Raw genomic sequence first — 18,677 nt, 5'->3', positions numbered from 1 at the left:
TTTACTCTGCACACTACCAAAAAGATGGGTCTATTTCATTTTTTTTCTTCTTAGATGGTTTCATATTTTTGTTAGAGAGAAAACTGTCATTTCCTCTTTTTAGTCACTTTTCCCCAAGACATTGGCTTTACCTAATACCTGAGAGGTGAAGGGTAGTGAATAGGAAGGGAATAAACACGAGTTTGGGCACCAGGGCAGTTGGGAGAGTGTCTTGAGAGACATGGGAACACTAGAGAGAAGAATCCTTTTATTTTTTATTTATTTTATTTTTTTTTTGAGACAAAGCATGGCTCTGTCATCTGGGGTGGAGTGCAGTGGCATGATCTCGGCTCACTGCAGCCTCCACCTCCCAGGTTCAAGCAATTCTCCTGCCTCAGCCTCCCGAGTAGCTGGGATTACAGGTGCATGCCACTATACCTGGCTAATTTTTTGTATTTTTAGCAGAGACAGGGTTTCACTATGTTGGCCAGGCTAGTCTTGAATTCTTGGCCTCAAGTGATCTGCCTGCCTCGGCCTCCCAAAGCGCTGGGATTATAGGTGTGAGCCACCGCGCCCAGCCAGAAGAACCTTTTTATTGCACTTCCAACTGAGGAGGTGGACAAGAGTACTGGGAATGCTCTTCCTTTTCCTCCTTTCTTTTGTTTTTGAAACGGAGTCTCGCTCTGTTGCCCAGGCTGGAGTACAATGGCACAATCTCAGCTCACTGCAACCTCCACCTCTCTGGTTCAAGCAATTCTCCTGCCTCAGCCTCCTGAATAGCTGGGATCCTTTTTCTCCTTTCTTGACAGAAAGAAGAGACAGAAACTTTATAAAACACAGTGTCTGGGCACATTTTAGGGAAACAACGTCATAGACAGTTTAGCCTTCCAGGTTTCCTAGTGGGAGCTGCAAGGGAGAGCATTTTTCAACAGGAGGGGAGGTCCTGGCTGGCCAGTGGTGTCTGACTGTGGGAAGAGCCACATTCCAGCAGTATGAGTGTCTCGTGGTTCCCACAGACAGGAGGCTCGGGGCTGGGGAGCCAGCAAGCACAGAGGCCACTGTCCAATTTTGTTCCAATCCGCCCTTTGAGCCCTATGGGAGCAAGCAGCCTCTCCTGCTGTCTCTCTAGAATCACTCAGGAAAACAGGCCATTGTGGTGGGCCACTTTCATAGGGTACAACTGAACAGTATTCAATCCATAAAACACCTCCAGCACTTTGGGAAGCTGAGGCAGGCAGATTGCTTGAGCTCAGGAGTTCGAGATCAGCCTGGGCAACATGTTAAAACCCTGTCTGTCCAAAAGGACAAAAATTAGCTGGGCATGGTGGCCTGTACCTGTGGTCCCAGCTGTTCAGGAGGCTGAGGTGGAGGGATTGCTTGACCCCAGGAGGTTGAGGCTGCAGTAAGCTGAGATCATGCCACCGCGGGGTGACAGAGCGAGACTAGTAAGTCCACTGTGTGGAGGTCTGCCTTCGAGTCCCTTTCCCAGAGCCTCCATGGAACACCTCCTGTCAACTTAGATTTAGGCTTTCAAACGTGGTCCCTGACGTAGCATCATTTCCAGTTGGTCTGCCCCAAACACTGTAACTGAGATTCTCTAGCCAAGAGGACTGTACTCACTTCCTGCCATTATGATTATATTATCCTTTCTAAATCATTTTGCTGGCTTCCTCCAGCAAACTCAGAGGTCAAGTTTCCAACTCTCACTTTCAAACTCTGACTCTGCAGGGTTGCCAACAGTGTCTATTCTTGTGTATGTGTTTTTTTTTCCCTTTTTGTTTAAACTTCCCTATTCCACTTCTTTGAGCTGTACATGAACTCCGTAGTCTTCCCTTTTTTCTTTTAGATTCTTTGAAATAAATTTTTTTTTAAGGGACAAGGTCTTGCTCTGTCACCCAGACTGGAGTGCAGTGGCATGACCATGGCTCACTGCAGCCTTGAACTCCTGGGCTCAAGCAATACTCCTCACACCTCAGTCTCCCAAGTAGCTAGGACTATAGGTATGCACCACCATGCCTGGCTGATTATTTTTTATTTTTTTGTAGAGATAGCATCTTGCCATGTTGCCCAGGCTGATCTTGAACTTCTGGCCTCAAGCGATCCTCCATGCTTCAGCCTCCCAAAGCACTGGAATTACAGCTGTGAGCCGCTATACCTGGTCTTCTTTTAGATTCTATAGGGAAGGAATAAAAATTACTTTCACTGGCAGAGCACTGAAATAGATGTCACTTCTTGACTTCTAATTTTGCCTCTTTTAGCAAGTGACTTGACTTCCCTTGAACTTAGCTCATCCGTTTGTTAACAAAATACCTCAACATTCATTGTGCTTTCAGCTACTTGAAAAAATGTCTTTTATGAAAGAAGAGTGTTTGTGTTTTATAGCTTTCCATTTGTGCAGCTTCCCAATATGGATCTCAGATGGGCCATATCCGTACAATCAGGGATTTTAACTGTTATCTGTCCATGTTTGCATCTGGATTTGACTATGGGTTGCAAAACCTGGGTTTTTGTGCCATGTGAATAATTAAGCACTTTAACAATGGGAATGATGTTTAGGTTATCAGATATCCAAATTCCTTTTGCTAACTGAGCTGTCTGTTCAAAGGGAATTACACAACGTTGCGCATAAGGCCTTGGGTCTGAGGCTCCCCTTGCTTCTGTGCATAAACCCTGTGAAAAGGCCCTGTGTTTACACGTCTGTTGAGCAGGGCTGTGCTGGTGCTGGGAAGGAGGAGGGGTGTTAATGGTGCTTGCTCAGCATGAGCCTGCGCCATCGCATGTGCTTGTATTAACAGATTCTCATGTGTCCTTGCTATCGTACTGGTTAACAACCGTGACGCCGAGTTAGGTTTTAGTGTAGGATCATTGTGAAAATTCTGGGCAGAGGGAAGCTGATGGAAGAGTGTGGATGAGAATAAAGAACTTATCTTGAGAAGGTACAATAATGACTTGTTTTGTTTTTCTTTCCCCATCTTGCCAGATAACCTCAGGACAGCGGCTTTTATTCAGCCCATTGTATTAATACACACAGAAAGACAGCTACTCATGTAACTGAATACCAGGTATTTCTGTATTTGAAGTTGATAATATAGTATCACAGAGAACTCCTTTGTCCCAGAAAAAAAAAGGGAGTGAAAAAGAGAGGCAGGGTGCCCATGAGGAAGGCCCTGGAACTGCACCCCTGAGACCAAGGAGCACTTGGGGCTGGAACACAGGACTGGGGGCCGAAAGTCCCTCTCTGGCCGCCCTCTTCACACGCATTCTCTGCTGGTCTCCCTCCTCTTCTCACCCGACATGCTGGCCAAGGAAAACCTTGTAGGGGGAGGTGACAGCATGACCTCTGGGCATTCCAGGCAGGGTTCCCTCTCGGAGGGAACATCATGAGCTGTAGGAAAACCCCAGGGACTGTGGACGAGCCAGGGAGAGACACTGCAGCCTCGGCTAAGATGATAGCTTTCATTCGGCTTCCCAGTCTCCTCCTGGCTGGAGAGTCCTAACCCTTTCCTCTCCCATGAAAAACCTGCTCCTGTTGTTATCTTGAACACAGAGGAAAATGTATCTACGGTTCAGGTCTCTAAGGCGGAGGGAGGACCAGAGTGGCACTTGGAATTCTTTAAGGAAAGAGCTACCAGTTTCATTAATTTTCCTTACTTCTTCAGGTCATTATCAAGCAACTAGATGTATTCAAGAAAGTCACCTGTTGAATGATTTGAAAGTGCTTCCAATGAATAAGTGTGGTTTGCTTAAGAAAGTGTTCTTGGCCGGGCGTGGTGGCTCACGCCTGTAATCCCAGCACTTTGGGAGGCCAATGAGAATGGATCACCTGAGGTCAGGAGTTTGAGACCAACCTGGCCAACATGGCGAAACCCTAGCTCTACTAAAACTGCAAAAATTAGCCGGGCATGATGGCGGGTGCCTGTAATCCCAGCTTCTTGGGAGGCTGGGAGGCTGAGGCAGGAGAATCACTTGAACCTCGGAGGCAGAGGTTGCAATGAACTGAGATCACACCACTGCATTCCAGTCTGGGTGACAGAGCAAGACTTCATCCATCTCAAAAAAAAAAAGAAAAAATAAATAAATAAAGGGTTCCTGCTCTACCAGGTCCTGCCAAATCCACAAAACAGCTGTTCAGTTAAGAGCCAGGGCACAGAATGGCCAGGACACTTTGCCTAGAATAGTGTTGGAACATGATGTTTGAAATGATCACAGGGTCAACTTTCCAGAACAACTTTGAGGACAGAGGCTACCTTGTGGCTGGGAAAATATGTATCTATGTGTGAAGATAATGGAATACAGTTAAAAGGCTTTGCGGGCCACGGGCTAAAATTTAAAACCTTGTTTCAAAAACCTCATAGGTGAGTTCTTTTTTTTCTGTCTCATTCACTCATTTATTTGCTTATACTTACCGAGAGTCTACTATGGGGTGGACCCGTGCTGGGCCTTGGGAACCCATCAAAGGAACTCCCTTCTCTGAAGCTACTGAGAAATACAGACACACAAACAGGGGGCCCAACAGAAATACACTAGGTGTCATGGAGGCAAGCAGAGGGAGCACCCCATTTGGTCTGGACATGGGGAAGGCTTTCCAAAGCAGATGATGTTCAGCTGGGCTTTGAAGGGTTCTCAGGCAGACAGAGGAGCCACAAAGAGAGGATTGCATGTTCAAGAGAGATCTCTTGATGTGTCTTGGGTAACGTGTGAAGGATGGAAGACAGCAAGAGAGAAATCATGTCACATCATGTCACTCGCCTGCTCAAATCCCCTCACTTCCCATCTCACTAAGAGTAAAAGCAAAAATTCCAACCATGAGCTAGAAAGGCCTTATCTGCTTTGCCCCTGGGGCTGCTGGGACCTCCTGCTCCTTCTGCTCCAGCCATGCTAGCCTCCTGTGGTTCTGGAGGGTCTCTGCCCTCTCCCCTTCCCCTGATGGAAGGCTCTGCTCCCAGATACCCACCTGGCTGGATTCTTGCTTCCTTCAGGTCTTTACTGACCAGTGAGGTGCTCCTTTGCCACTCTCCCCTCTCTCCCCTTCCCTGTTTTATTTTTCTCCCTAGCTGTTACTAGCTATATTTTGCTTCTTTATCTTTGTTTATTGTTTGTCTCCTCAAAGAAGAATGGAAGTCTATGAGGGCAGCAGCATTTGTCTGTTGCTTCACTGCTGTATTCCTGGTGCCTGCAACAGTGCCTGGCATGTAGTAGGTGCGCAATAAATATTTGTGGAATGACTGCAGAAAAATAGTTATAAAGAACTATGTAAAATTACGGTTTCTAGGATTTATCTGGAAGGCAAAGGGAAGCCGTGGACGTTTTTAACTAGCAGGGTGAGACAACCAGGTCTGTGTTTTCTGGGATACTAACTCTGCTGGCGACAATGGTAGAATGGTGGGTGGGTGGTGGGGAGGCGGGGAGAAACTGGAAGCAGAGAGGAAAAGAAGGATTTGAGAACGGTTTTAAAGGTGAAATGACAGGTAAAAATGCATAACTCTGATTTTATGCATCAACCCCAGAAAACTGCTTTTATTTAAGTGTTTTTATTTCTCATACACAACAATCCATCAATATGAAATCAGTTCTAATCTTGAGGTAAAGAATGCTTCTGAACCCTTGCTTGCAGAAAAGCAAGCTAGCCTGCAATGCAGAGAATGCATTCTGGTCAGGCTGTTAGCAGGGAACTGATGGAGCTCTTCCTTGGAACTGCATCCATACTTGTTACACATCTTGAAAGCAACCTTCCTCATCTGGTAAGGTGATGTAACTTTTCTCCACCACCCCCCTGTTAATCTCAGCATCGTATTTCAGTATTTTTTTCTCCTTCGGCTTCAAGGTTCTCATTCAGTTTGAGATTGTCCTCTTCCCTTCCTTTTTGTCCATTCCTCTCACACAACTTGCCAATGTTCTATCATCTCCGCCTCCCTTTGCCCTTTATTTGGTCACACCTCACATACTCCAACATAAGTTCCTTCTGGGATTGTCACTTCTGGGCCTTCTTTCACGCTGGGCAAAGATGCCTGGAAAGCTTTTATAAAACCGATTTATAAGTCACCTCCTTCTCCTGCACCTCCATCTTCACCTACCAGCCAAAGGACCTTTCTTATGTATCAAGGAAACAGCAGGCTATTCTCAGGTATGGAAGACTCAGAAAAATGTACCACCATCTACTGTTCTCCAAAAAAGCATTACTTGAAAATATACTCTAGCCAGTCGAGACATTACTACTGCATCAAAATGCAGAATGGAAATCATGACGGACCGGGACTTGGAGTTCGTCCTGGGGTACTAGCAACAGGCACAAAGACACAACATGGGAAGTTGAGAAGTGAGCGTACACTGACTGACTTGCCACACCAACAAATAGCAAGAATGCAGAGAGGAAGGTCCTTCTTTGTTTTCACAGTGACATCTGAAGGAAGCTTCGTGAAACCTCTTATTCCTTAGGAATTATTATCCTTCGTTAGGATAATAATCCTGTAACTGGAATCCCTCTGTAAAAGCTTCTCCTTCAAGGAGAGTTTTCTGTTGGATTCACAAACCCAATTAAATAGGATTATAGCTATGTTAAAAAACAAAACCCAGAAAGAACCCACGAGTAGGAACAGGCCTGGGGACAATTTTTTGTGGTTTTCTTTGAATGAGGACCAGCTCATGGCACCCCCAATGAGGACACAGTTCCCTGGTCACCACTGCCAACCAGCGAGGCCCCAACGCAGGCTCTCGGCCACCTTTCCAGTCACATCTCCAGGTGTGTCCCTGCACGTGGCATCTTCTCAGATTCATCCTGTGATCCCTGGAACGGTCCTCCCAGGCCTATGTGCCTTCCCACGTGCCAGACCTTGGGATGCTTTCCCACTTTCTGGGTTTGAGGAAACCCTGCTTGCCTTCCAAGGTCTGGCTTACTTGCCTTCCTTACACAGCCCCCTCTCTCCAGCACTCCTCCAGAGCTAGAGGCAGTTCTCACAGCCCACTGCAGACCAGCACTTGCTCACAGCTCTCTCTGCAGGAGCCGCTGGAGTTAGTTCTCACTTCAGACTCCTCTGCCATCCTCACAGGACTCGGCATGAAGAGTCCCTCTCAGACCTGCTGTGTGTGGATACCTGGATCAGGTGTCCCTGACCCCATTATCAGAATGAAGATCTAGGCCCCATAGTAGGTAAAGCCAAGTAATCCATCCCTTCAGGATGACTCCCTCTAATAATAAACCAGGAATAAAGAAGGCTGGTTTCTTCCTGGATTTGATGCATATTTTATCTATCTGACTGTAATGTCCACGAACACAGGGGCTAAATGTATTTACTTGCCCACTGTGCTGACAATGCCTAGCCTGAGGCAGGTACTAATCAAGGCTTGCTGAGAGTATGAAGGTCTTATTTGCAGTATTTCCTGGATAGAGGAAAATGCCTGGCACAGTTCACAGTGACTGAAGCTACGCTGAATGAATGAATCCTGGTCTAAGAGTTAAAACGAGGCCATTTTCTTTATGCTAAAAGCAAACCTGACAAAAGACTCCCTGAGAAACACGCACCTGCCTTCCTTCTCCCAGGCTCCCCCCACCCCCGCTCCAGCCCTTTGTCTTGGTTTCTGTGTGAGATTCTGAGTAACAAAAAGCTGCTTTGTATTTACTGCAAGGGAAGGCTTCACAGCAACGCAAACAACATTAACCTTTCCTCCCTGACTGCATTTAACACACAGGGTGACTATAAACCTGGGGGGATCAGGAAGAAATCAGCTCAAAATTCAGACAAGAAATAAAGAAGAGACACCTGCACATCTTCACCGTCCCAAGACCCACACATCTCCCCCTTTGAGAAGCGATGCAGAAACACCCACGCTATGCTCCATCCCCCAGGGCGGCCCTTTCTTCTGTGCTGGTTGGCGATTCCTGGAGTGTCTGCCCGTGTGTGCATGCCGGCAGCAGCAGTCACTGCAGCATCAATAAAACTGACTTACACCCGCATCTCTAAACGCCCAGTGCCGGCACTTCAGAGACCGGGAATTTGTCAATTTTGCCTCCATGTCAACCTGGCTCTCCTAGGAGTCTCAAGGCTACACCAACCCAGAACGAGATTATCTTGATGTGCCCCTCTCTGTGTTCTCTGAAGATGACCAGAAACAATCATAAAAAAGGAACAAAGGGATTACAAATTAATCTGCCTTCGCTGGCTCCTCTGACTGCAAAGATATGATTACAAACCCAGAATTTGCAGGAGACCTAAATTCCTCATTAATCTTCACTATCGTTTCTATCACTGTTTTTTTTTCTTGTTTGTTTTTTTCCTTTAAGCTCCTTTCTTAGGCAGAGAATGAGGGGGAGCTATGTTCTTTCTTCACTCAGCAGTAACTGAAAAATATGTCCTTAACATTTCAAAAAAGCAGATCGTCCCTGTGCTGTAACCACTAAAGCGTGGAGGTGAAATGGCATGGGTGTCCTTTATGTCACCATCTGTCGACATTCATCAATTTAAGCATGGATAACCCAAACTCGTGCTTCCTTTGGAAAGCATCAATCTGATAATCCAGAAACATTCCAGAGTCTAAGAATTTCCGATTTCTTTACATTAGACTTGCTTTGCTATCACATGTTTTGACTGTTCAGCAACAGGCAGTGAGTGGCTCTAAATTGCACTTCGCATGTGCCTCTGCTCTCTTTGGCCATCTGGAGCTGGGTCCTGCGGAGAGAACAGGTCCTGGCATGTTCCTCCCAGGCTCACTCCGTGGGTCAGTGCTACAGTGTAATCAAAAAGCAGTGGGGCTTTTCTCCTTCTCCTTCCCAGACGTGTCTGCAAACTCCATTTGGGCAGAGGCACTGCCAGTGACATTTCTGCTCTGGGAACCACAGACACATACTCCTACTGAGACAGGAGGGATTCTATGAACTGGAAGGGGACTGAAGCATTTAGACCAGCTGCTACTTACATGAATCCTGACACACAGTTCACGGTGGCTGCTTGTCTACATACATGGTGGCTCCCAGTTCTGCTTTTCTCTGGCTGAATACCTGGCCGTGTTCTTCAAACTCAAGCTCAGCAGAAAGCTGAGGATGGGGCTTAGAAAGCAAAGTGGATGAAGTTTCCCCAAATGGTGTCAAAAAAGCCTCCAATCCCAGGCCCACGTCTGCGAGGCCCTGCTCTTACCTGGGTATGGCACTCTTCCTTTGGTGACCAGCTCTGTGAGTAAGATTCCAAAAGACCACACGTCAGACTTGATTGTGAACCTCCCGTACAGGGCTGCCTCGGGGGCCGTCCACTTGATGGGGAATTTTGCACCTGCAGAACGAACACCTGGTTATTCATCAGGCAGAGGGCGCTGCACTGGGCATGGGGTGTGCGAGGGAAAGGCACGTGCAAACTACTTTCATGAGAGCAGGTTTAGAGGGGAGGACAGAAAGGAGGTGAAGCAGGAATGGGCTGGGATTGGGAAGATGTAGGGTCTGGTCTTGGCTGTGTGACCCTAAGGAATCCAGCTCAAAGCACCTTAATACCTCAATAAAGGGGGGAAGAAGCCCTGGTTTCTTGTGATTTAGGAAACATACATATATATTTAACTTTGAAATAATGCTATGTTTTAATACACACAGACAGGATTTAGTCATAATGCTGCTCTCATGAGTCCTCTGGTATGTAAGATAGTGTGGTCTCACCAGGTACACAAAACCAGATGAAGACACAGAGCGGCTCCCAGGGTGGGGACAACTGGATGCAGCCCATGTGTTCTGCTGAAATGGGTTAGATTTCCCAAAGGCCTCCCACACCCACAGCAGGGAAAGGAATCTGCCTCCAGCTCCTTCTCTCTCCACATTTGCTGTCTTTCCTCCATTCTTTCTCCCTGTAGCGGCCATCTTTACTCCCGGGATACTTTTTTCTTCTATACTGTAAGATCACTTTCTTACCACCTTTTCTTCCACCATCCAGAAAGAGTACTATTTAATGTTTGTTTTTTAAAGAGCAGTTTTGCCTCCATGACTGTCTTATGAGTCTCTGACTTTTGAAGACCAAGGTGCAAATTCATGTCAGTCAGTGGAGTAATTTTTATTCAAAAATTTAACTGATCATTAAAATAATCTTCTCTCTAAAGCAAAAGGAAGGGCGTGGTCCACCTTGCTTTCTACAAGCTTGATGTGTGTGCAGGGAATTAAAAGGGATTCAGGCCAGGTGCAGTGGCTCACGCCTGTAATGCCGGCACCTTAGGAGGCAGAGGCGGGCCAATCATTTGAGGTCAGGAGTTCGAGACCAGCCTGGCCAACATGGTGAAACCTTGTCTCTACTAAAAATGCAAAAATTAGCCAGGTGTGGTGGCACGAGCCTGTAGTCCCAGCTACCCAGGAAGCTGAGGCAGGAGAATCACTTGAACCCCGGAGGCAGAGGTTGAAGTGAACCGAGATCACGCCACTGCACTCCAGCCTAGGTGACAGAGCAACAGTCTGTCTCAGAAAAAAATAAAATAAAATAAAATAAAAGGGATTTAGCAGCTTGTGCTCTCAAACATTTATAAAGCAGTTCCAGGTATTTTACTGAACAAACTAAAAGAAAAACACAAGGAATTTTTATTACTTATGGAAACACAACTACATGTTTAAAGCATGTTCATTCTACTTAAGGAGCTCCTAAAAATCATACAAAGGCTGACAAAATCAGAATGTTTCATAGAATCTTCTATAAAAAGTCACTATGTACAAAAGTGGCAAATGATTAAAATATTTAAATTGGCACAGTTTTAATAGCCAGAGGTATGATAAATTACAGCAATTAGATTTTTGTCTTAAATATAGCATATGATAACATCTTTAGTAAATCTACCCTGGCATTTTCAGGCAATATAATTTTCCTCTCCATCTCTCATGTGTCTGTGTGAAATGAAATGAAAAAAAAAAAAATCCTACTATTTCATTATGAGGCATCTCACATTAACACTGGAGCAGAAAAGTTATTCTATAGTTTTCCTTTTATGCATAGAGTTATTTTTAATTAGTTATGTTTCTCAGGCATAATTATTTATATCTTTCCTTACGTGCTAGATGATTCCACATAAGACCTGGTATTCTCTGAATAGTCGTTTTGTTTTTAAAGTTTCTTTCAAAGCATTCTTCTCACACTTCCTATCCTTGAGTATTCTGTTCACGCAGCTTTGGACTCTGAGCCACTGGGATTAATGTGATAGATTTTCTTCAGTGTTGAGAGCAGACTGTGCCCTGGACCAAACCTCAGCTGGAGTTCTCTTACTTCAGAGAATTAAAGGTATACTACATTCATTCCTATTTAAACCATCTCTTGAGCCAAATGGCTTGGAAATCTCTGACCGTCTCTGAAGTAAATGGAACATTTGTCTCTGCTGTGCAGACAAATCCTGTAAATAAAATGACAACCAAAGGAGTTGTTTTTCCCCTTCTTTGAATCACTCGACATTGGTGAAGGTGTGTGTGTTGCTGAAAGCGACTATTTAAAATTTGGATACAGTCATGTTAGATTTTCCAAGTGATTTCAAAATTTCAGATTAAAAAAACCAACAGCAATATCAGCCAGTTGCATTAGTCTGCTTTATTATTTTCTCATTGTATAATCTACAATAAGGATTATAATATATAAACCTTCAAAAAATGTTAAAACAAAGGCTGCAAAATGTAAGGAATCTTTGAAAGGAAGTCATTTGTAGATATGTGGTCTGACTACTAAGCTTACTTAAATTTGTTTTGTATTAATTTTCTTTCTAAGACAAGCAATATATTTATACCAAACAATGTATTTATAATGTATTTGGAGGAATAAAAAATAATGTATTTGTCCAACTTCTCCTGCTTCTTCTCTGTCTTAAAATAGCAGTCACTTTAGACAAAATAAGCTTCTTTATAGATAACTCATTTTCCTTTTCAAGGAAGACAAAAGGTTAAATCAAAGCAGCAATAAGGTATTAATGATTAACTGCGGTTTCTACTGAAAAGAGCTAATCCCTGCTTCCTCTTCCACACATCTCATTACTTCTGTTTCCCCTTATCCTGGCTTCCCATCTCCTGAGGGTACAAAGCTATTGGCCCTAAAATGCAGCTGTAAATGTGGAGGAGTTAACTGGGGATTTTTGGCAGGTGTCTTTACAACTAACCGTGCAGGTTGCACAGTGTAAAACCCCAGCCTATGAAAACAGCATCCCTAAGGTTGTGTAGTACATAACCTATACAATCCCACAGGGTCCCTGCTGCAGGGCTGCTGCAGCGGGCTCCGTAAGTTAGGAGACTTCAGACACCTTGAAGGAAGGATCTCCTGGGTGTAAATGTTGTCTTTCCCTTGAAAGTAAAGTTCTGACAGGCAAAAAGTCAGAATCAAAGTGGTCTTCTAAGTAGTATGGACTTACAGAACAATGGAGAAAACATCAGAACTGCAATGCAGTTAACTTGGTATTGTTATATAACTAGCTGATTCACTCTTTGAAATTCTTCTGCTTGGGAGCAGGATTTAGATATGAAAACAGTTTTCTCCTCTTCGCATTTTATTTAGAGGGAACAGAGCAAACTATACAGGTAATGATCATCTATGTCACTGTTATCTTGAGCTTTACTGTAACACTTAGTGTGTCTGTTCCATGTTTACATGAATTCAAAAAAAGAAGTGACCAGTCTGTCATTTCTTACTGAATTAGCTTAACAGTTTAGGATTCTTTAAAGCCAATACACAAAGGCCATAATATGTGTGCGTGTGTGTGTGGTGTGTGCACTTGGAAGCATCTTTTCCACTGAATGTTTTCCAGGTACTATTTGCAAATATTACCAAACTCCCAAGCCATTGCTGAAACCTTGACTTGTCTGTCATGGTGAAAACTTGACAACCTGGTGTTGTCACTGGGGCCCATGTCCTAGAACTTCCAGGTAAGAGGATCTTTGTACCTTAGTCATTTAACTCCCAGGAACATATATAAGACCAGTTAGCCTTAGGCTGAATCATTCCTGTGATGAATAAATATATCGATATTTTAAATGACTTCTGATATACAGCTCAATCCTATTTCTCTGAATTCTGTTGAGAAACAAAATGAGTGGTCACAAACTCTGTGTAACATCAGCGGTCTTATTCACTCCTGTGGTTCCAACGACTATCTTGAACCCAATGATGCCTGCATTTATATCGCCAGATGGGAACTCTCTCTTGAGTCCCCGACTTGCATAACCAGTTTCCCTCTCAATTGTCTCTCCATCATCACAATGGAGTTCTCTCTAATGGATGTCTCTCCATCATCACAATGGAGAGACAATTGAGAAGGAAATTGGTTATACAAGTCAGCGCCCCTCAAATGCAACATCCAAAATTTATCTTCCCCACAATTTGGCTTCTCAATCCTTGGTGACTTTGTAAACCACCCAGTTGGTGATAACAGAATCCTGAGAATCATCCTCGCCTGGACACTCTATTTTTCATTATTGTGCACTCGGATCCCAGCACAGGGCCTGCCTATTGAAGGAGGTCAATACATCTTTACTGAATGATCTCTGTGCCCTCCTGCTTTGTCCGTGCCCGTGTCAGGTCCATTACATCCTGACCATTTCATACTCTTGAATTCACTACCCTTCCTCTAGTCCTCACTTGCTCAGCATGCCCACCCTGGGTTTCTACAGTAGCCTTCTAATATAATCCACATGCATAATCTGGTACCTACCTACTTCCCCAGCTGCTTCTTATCATCCCAGATGTGTTCTCCTCTGCTCCCCTCCTCTCTCCTCTACAACCTCTCCACTGCCCTTCTTTGACTGCTTTGCAAATGCCAGGCTCCTACCTGCTTCAGGGACAGGCTATTTCCTTTGTCAAAAGTCCTTACCCCATTGCTAATTCTTACTCCTCTTTTGCTCCTAGCCAAAGTGTTACTTGCACAGGGAACCTTTGCCTGATCACTAAAGACTGGGGTAGGTTTCCTACTTCTATGCTGCCAGAGCACCTCCCTCTTTGTAGTTGTCACTATTTTTTTTCAGTAAATATTGCCTAATGAAGCTGTTATTATTAAAGTGCAATGAATGCATGAATTGTCTGAAGGCTGTCTCTGTCCACAGATACATACTGTGCTTGAGTGCTGGAGCATGTCTTCCCGGATGGCCAGCACATCTCCAGTACTGAGTACAGTGTCTGGTGCAGAGAAAGCACTTGATAAACAGGTGCTAAATGAATGAATGAGTAGCTGGACAGCCCTTCCCTTTTTGGCTGAATAACCACAGTTCCTTACAGAGCATATTATCAGTTCCCTGCCCTCTGGTGAGTCCTCTACTTGTCCTTGATGACAGCACCAGGGTCACTGTCTGGATGCCCTTTTAAGAGTCTAACAATTGTGAATTGAAATGAAAAAGCAATAGCCACACACTAATGAAACTTAAAACACCTGGAGAACCCTGCATTTTCACTGCCAAAGGAAGTGTGTTCAGATCCCCTTTGGGTCGGAGTGAATGTATCTGAGTGAGGGAGCCCCACATTTTATTCTCTGAGGACAAGGGGGCCTAGTTCACTGGGGCTGCAGCTGGGGATGGGGGTGGTTAGTTACATCAGCAGAAAGACAAAGTGGCAAGGGGCCTTGGGAGAGTTGACAGTGAAACAAAGTGGAAAATCCTTAATAGACTGGATTAAGAATAAATTCTTAATAGACTGGGATGAATGCAAGTGACTAGACATCAACCATTTCGACCTCACTGAACCCTGGTGTTCCTCATTTAAAGTAAAGTTAATAATCATCCATGCTTCAGGCAAGAGAAAGGAGAGGGCTGTGGATTTATTCAGTTATCAAAGTTTGTCCACAGAAATAACACAAACACCCACCACTGCTGGGCTGGCTTGTTCTCTCTTTTTCCTACCACCAGTATTTCTGGAGTGTTCCCCAGTGCCCGGCACTGCACTTGGTACCAGGAGGATGAAAGTGAATGCAGTCTCTGGCAGTCATGGCGCTAGAAGCTTAGTTTGAGGGAGATAAAATAAATGAATGGCTTTTACATATGTCAACTACAATAAAGTGCTATGGAGAATAAGAAGACGGAGTACAAGGACAGATTTTGTGGGACTCTGTAAGCTGCACTAGGATTCTGGATTCCATCCTAAGCGCAGAAAGTCACTGGGCTGTGAGCAGAAGTGCAATGACTTCCCATATCGTTCTTTTCCTTTGTCTTTTAAAACATGGAAGATAACACATCATTACCTTGAGAATGATTTATGATGAGACAGAATGGGAAAAGTGTTTTGACTTTTCAAAACTCTTCAAAAGCATCATGACATTTCAAGGCCCATGGGTGTCTATCAGCAATTAGCAATTGGGTAGATGATGCTTCCATTGTCACTTCTGTCATGTTTACTTAACGAGTGGCTCTGGGTGCATTTGTACTATTTTAGCACACTTTTCACATTTGAATAATACCAATAATCTTGGTAACAAAGCAGTAAAACTTAGCATAATCCAACCTGCAAAGCTCAAACATTTATGTGAAAAATGCATGAATTATTTTTCTGAGTTTATTCTTCCCCATGTTCTTCCTTTCTTTCCAAGCATTTTGCTTGTCTCCCCTGTGGGCTCTTCTTGCTTGGATTTACTCAAGTAAGCTTCCTGCCTCTCCTGAGTAGCTAGGACTATAGGTGTGCACCACCATGCCTGGCTAATTTTTACTTTACTTTAATTATTATTATTATTTTTTTGAGACAGAGTCTCGCTCTGTTGCCCAGGCTGGAGTGCAGTGGTGCGATCTCAACTCACTGCAACCTCCACCTCACAGATACAAGCAATTCACCTGTCTCAGCTTCCTGAGTAGCTGGGACTATAGGTGCACACCACCATGCCCGGCTAAGTTTTGTACTTTTAGTAGAGATGGGGTTTCACCATATTGGTCAGGCTAGTCTCGAACTCCTGACCTCAGGTGATCCACCCACCTCGGCCTCCCAAAGTGCTGGAATTACAGGCATGAGCCACCGCGCCCAGTCTAATTTTATGTTTTGTAGAGATGGGATCTTGCTATGTTGCCCGGGCTAGTCCTGAACTCCTGGGCTCAAGGGGTCGTCCTGCCTTGGTCTCCCAAAGTGCTAGGACTACAGGTGTGAGCCACCGTGCCTGACCTAACTTGGTTCTTGCTACCCCAAACACAATTAATCTAGTTCAGTTTGCTTTACTATAACCTGTGTCCTGCACTTAGCATGCTCACACTTGTTTCTTTTACATTGGTTTTGGAAATGCTCTCTTTCCCTTCACCTGCTTAGCTAAAGCCTACTCAGCTCCAGTCCCACCTCCTTCATGAAATCACCTGTGATTACTCCAGCCTTCACTAATCTCTCCAATACACCTAGCGCCTAGTGCTAGAAACAACAGTTTAATGCTTGATAATAGCAGCTACCACAATAGCTAAACATACACTCAGCGCTTGCTAAGAGTCAGGCATGCAAAGCACTGTGCACATGAGGTGGATACCAGGAATAGTCTTGTTCTACAGATGAGAAAATGGAACATAGACAGGAAAGGAATGTGCCAAACAAAGAACACATGTAGATGGCAGAACTGGGATTTGAACCTAAGGCGCCAGAGCCTGACTGCATAAACGCTATACACTGTTCCACCATGTCCATGTCTCCTCTGTGTCCTTTTACTAGTTCTTTCATAAGTTATTTAAAAAATCTCCTTCAACAGAATGCAAATCCACTGAGGTTGGAGACACATATTTCTTCATAGCAACTTGCCTAAGGCTGGTTAAACAGCAATAAATGCTCTAACTAGCTAAAGGGTCCAGCCAGGCAGTAAGTTATCTGACACCCTGACGGTCAAAGTCATTCTTTTCCTTTACACAGACTTAATCAAACTAAACACAAAGAGTAACAATAGAGTGGTGTAATAAACTAATAATTTTCTTCACTCTTAAAAGTTATAGGAATAAAATCTTCCTTTCATACGACAGCACAGCCTGACTGATGCTCTCAGTTTTTCAGTGCCAACAGGATGACTGCCCAAAGTCATTATGTCAGGATGGCCCATCCCAAGCCCCAGACCACATTCCAGTAAACGAAGTCCCTCTATCCCTAGTGGCCAGGTAATCTGTTTTTCACTTCTGCCTCAAATAGAAACAGTCTTACTTGACTCAGTTACTTCCTGTTCTTTATGTGTTTTCATACATTAAGATGATGGCACAGGCATTTCAAATGCTCCAGTGAAGACTGTAGATACTTTTGCTGCCAAATCACCTCCTGCAGTAAGAGTACATAAGCCGGTCAGGAAACGAGGAGTGGATGCTCTTCAGTGACAATGCAAAGCAGTCCCACTGTGGGCTGAGCTGGGATTGAGTAGTCACTTGTGGAAGGACCAGTATGATCACTTAGGAAAGGAGCTTCCGAGTCAGGCATCCCTGTGCTTGCACACTGGATTTGCTGGTTGATCATTTAAAATGTCCCTAAGTCTCAGTTTCCTTGTCTGTAAACTGGGGATGATAACCTCCTAAGGTTGTGGTGAGAAGAATCGTTGATGTAAAAGGCTCAGCACAGCATCTGGCACCTGGTAATAGCTAATTAAATGCCAGCTGTTATTTTATTCAGATAGTAAAGGCCTAAAGTCACTGAGTTGCACTGGCAAATGCCATCAGCAATGCCAAAGCTCTCCAAACATCAGAAGAGGAAAAGAAGATAAAAAAATCCTCATCAAAACACTCATCAACCAATCAATGAGAATCTTCCGAGGGTCCACGATGTCCCCAGCACCCTGTGAGGCGCTCCTGGGAAAACCAAGCACAGGTTGCCTCCACCCTTGGGGTTTCTAGGCAGCCAGGGAGACAGAGCTCACAGGCAAATCCAACAGATAATTAAATGGTGGCACTCCCTTTAGGAAGAAGAGGGCTCAGCAGAGAGAGGAAAAGAGAACATGAGCAGGAGATGAGGGCTTCGGGGAGAGGTAGCCGCACTGAAATGATGCATGACCCATGGCTCTCCCTGCGGCAGGGAGGGTCAGGGCAGGGGCCAGGACAGACCTGGGTGGGCCCAGCTCACATCACCGGAGAGCTGAACTGCCAAGTCTCTCTCTCTTTTATTTTTCCTGGTGACCAGGCCATCCATAGTCTCAGAGAATATCCCCTCTGGCTAAAAAACTAGGTCAAGGTGGAGAAGGTGAAGTCAGTATTGAATAAAAGAAGCCAAATCCTTCCTACAGAGAATCTGAGCTATGCCCTAATAGCATTTTCAAGGAGGAAACCCATTACTTTCAACAACAGACACTGCTTTTCTGAACCAAAGAGCCACCCAGAGCCCTTTTTAATTATAAAGCCATTAACTCTGAAAACTTTTATATCCAATATTTAATAGTATGCAATACTTCAACTTGAAAGTTACTCCGGGTAATAAAAGAAAAGAAATCACAAACAATGCCAATAACAGAAATTTGGTTTACAGGAGGGAGAGGTGACAAGGCGGTACCAGGACAGGATATCCTGCGAAAGAAGCAAAATCAAAGCTGACCTGACCTGGAACTTTGTGGTTACTTAAACAAAACAATGATTTCAAACCCAATGAAACTTGGCAAAGCAAAACTCAGAATTTTCACACTAGGCCAAGGGAATGACTTTCAGATTTCCCAAATGCTTCTGAAGCAATACAACTGGGTGCTTTCCAGTTATCTCTGGTGACGCATTCTGTTGAAACTTCTACTTCAAGTTCATAAGGTTTTAGCATCATGCTTTAAAAAAAAAAATGAAAAGTAAATGTTACAATGGGTTAAGATTATATTCCATC

The 18,677-nt window shown here is 44.3% G+C and overlaps 1 protein-coding gene across 11 annotated transcripts in view; it reads right to left on the bottom strand.

Moving 5' to 3' along the window:
- The window catches only part of FYN (FYN proto-oncogene, Src family tyrosine kinase), a 210,241-nt gene that overhangs the window by 4,612 nt on the left and 186,952 nt on the right, over nucleotides 1-18,677 (bottom strand). For 10 of the 11 annotated variants that reach the window (XM_003898298.3, XM_017958404.3, XM_009206262.4 and 7 more), the window contains one exon: nucleotides 9,108-9,239. In XM_003898298.3, the coding sequence (XP_003898347.1) occupies nucleotides 9,108-9,239 (132 nt within the window). Of the gene's footprint in view, nucleotides 1-8,891; nucleotides 9,020-9,107; nucleotides 9,240-18,677 lie in introns of those variants that run through there. The other variant, XM_021937971.2, reaches the window with a different exon arrangement.

This window comes from Papio anubis, chromosome 6, assembly GCF_008728515.1.
Source record: "Papio anubis isolate 15944 chromosome 6, Panubis1.0, whole genome shotgun sequence".
Classification (NCBI taxonomy): Eukaryota; Metazoa; Chordata; class Mammalia; order Primates; family Cercopithecidae; genus Papio; species Papio anubis.
The sequence above is the reverse complement of the archived record's forward strand: the minus strand, read 5'-3'. Positions and strand labels throughout refer to the sequence as shown.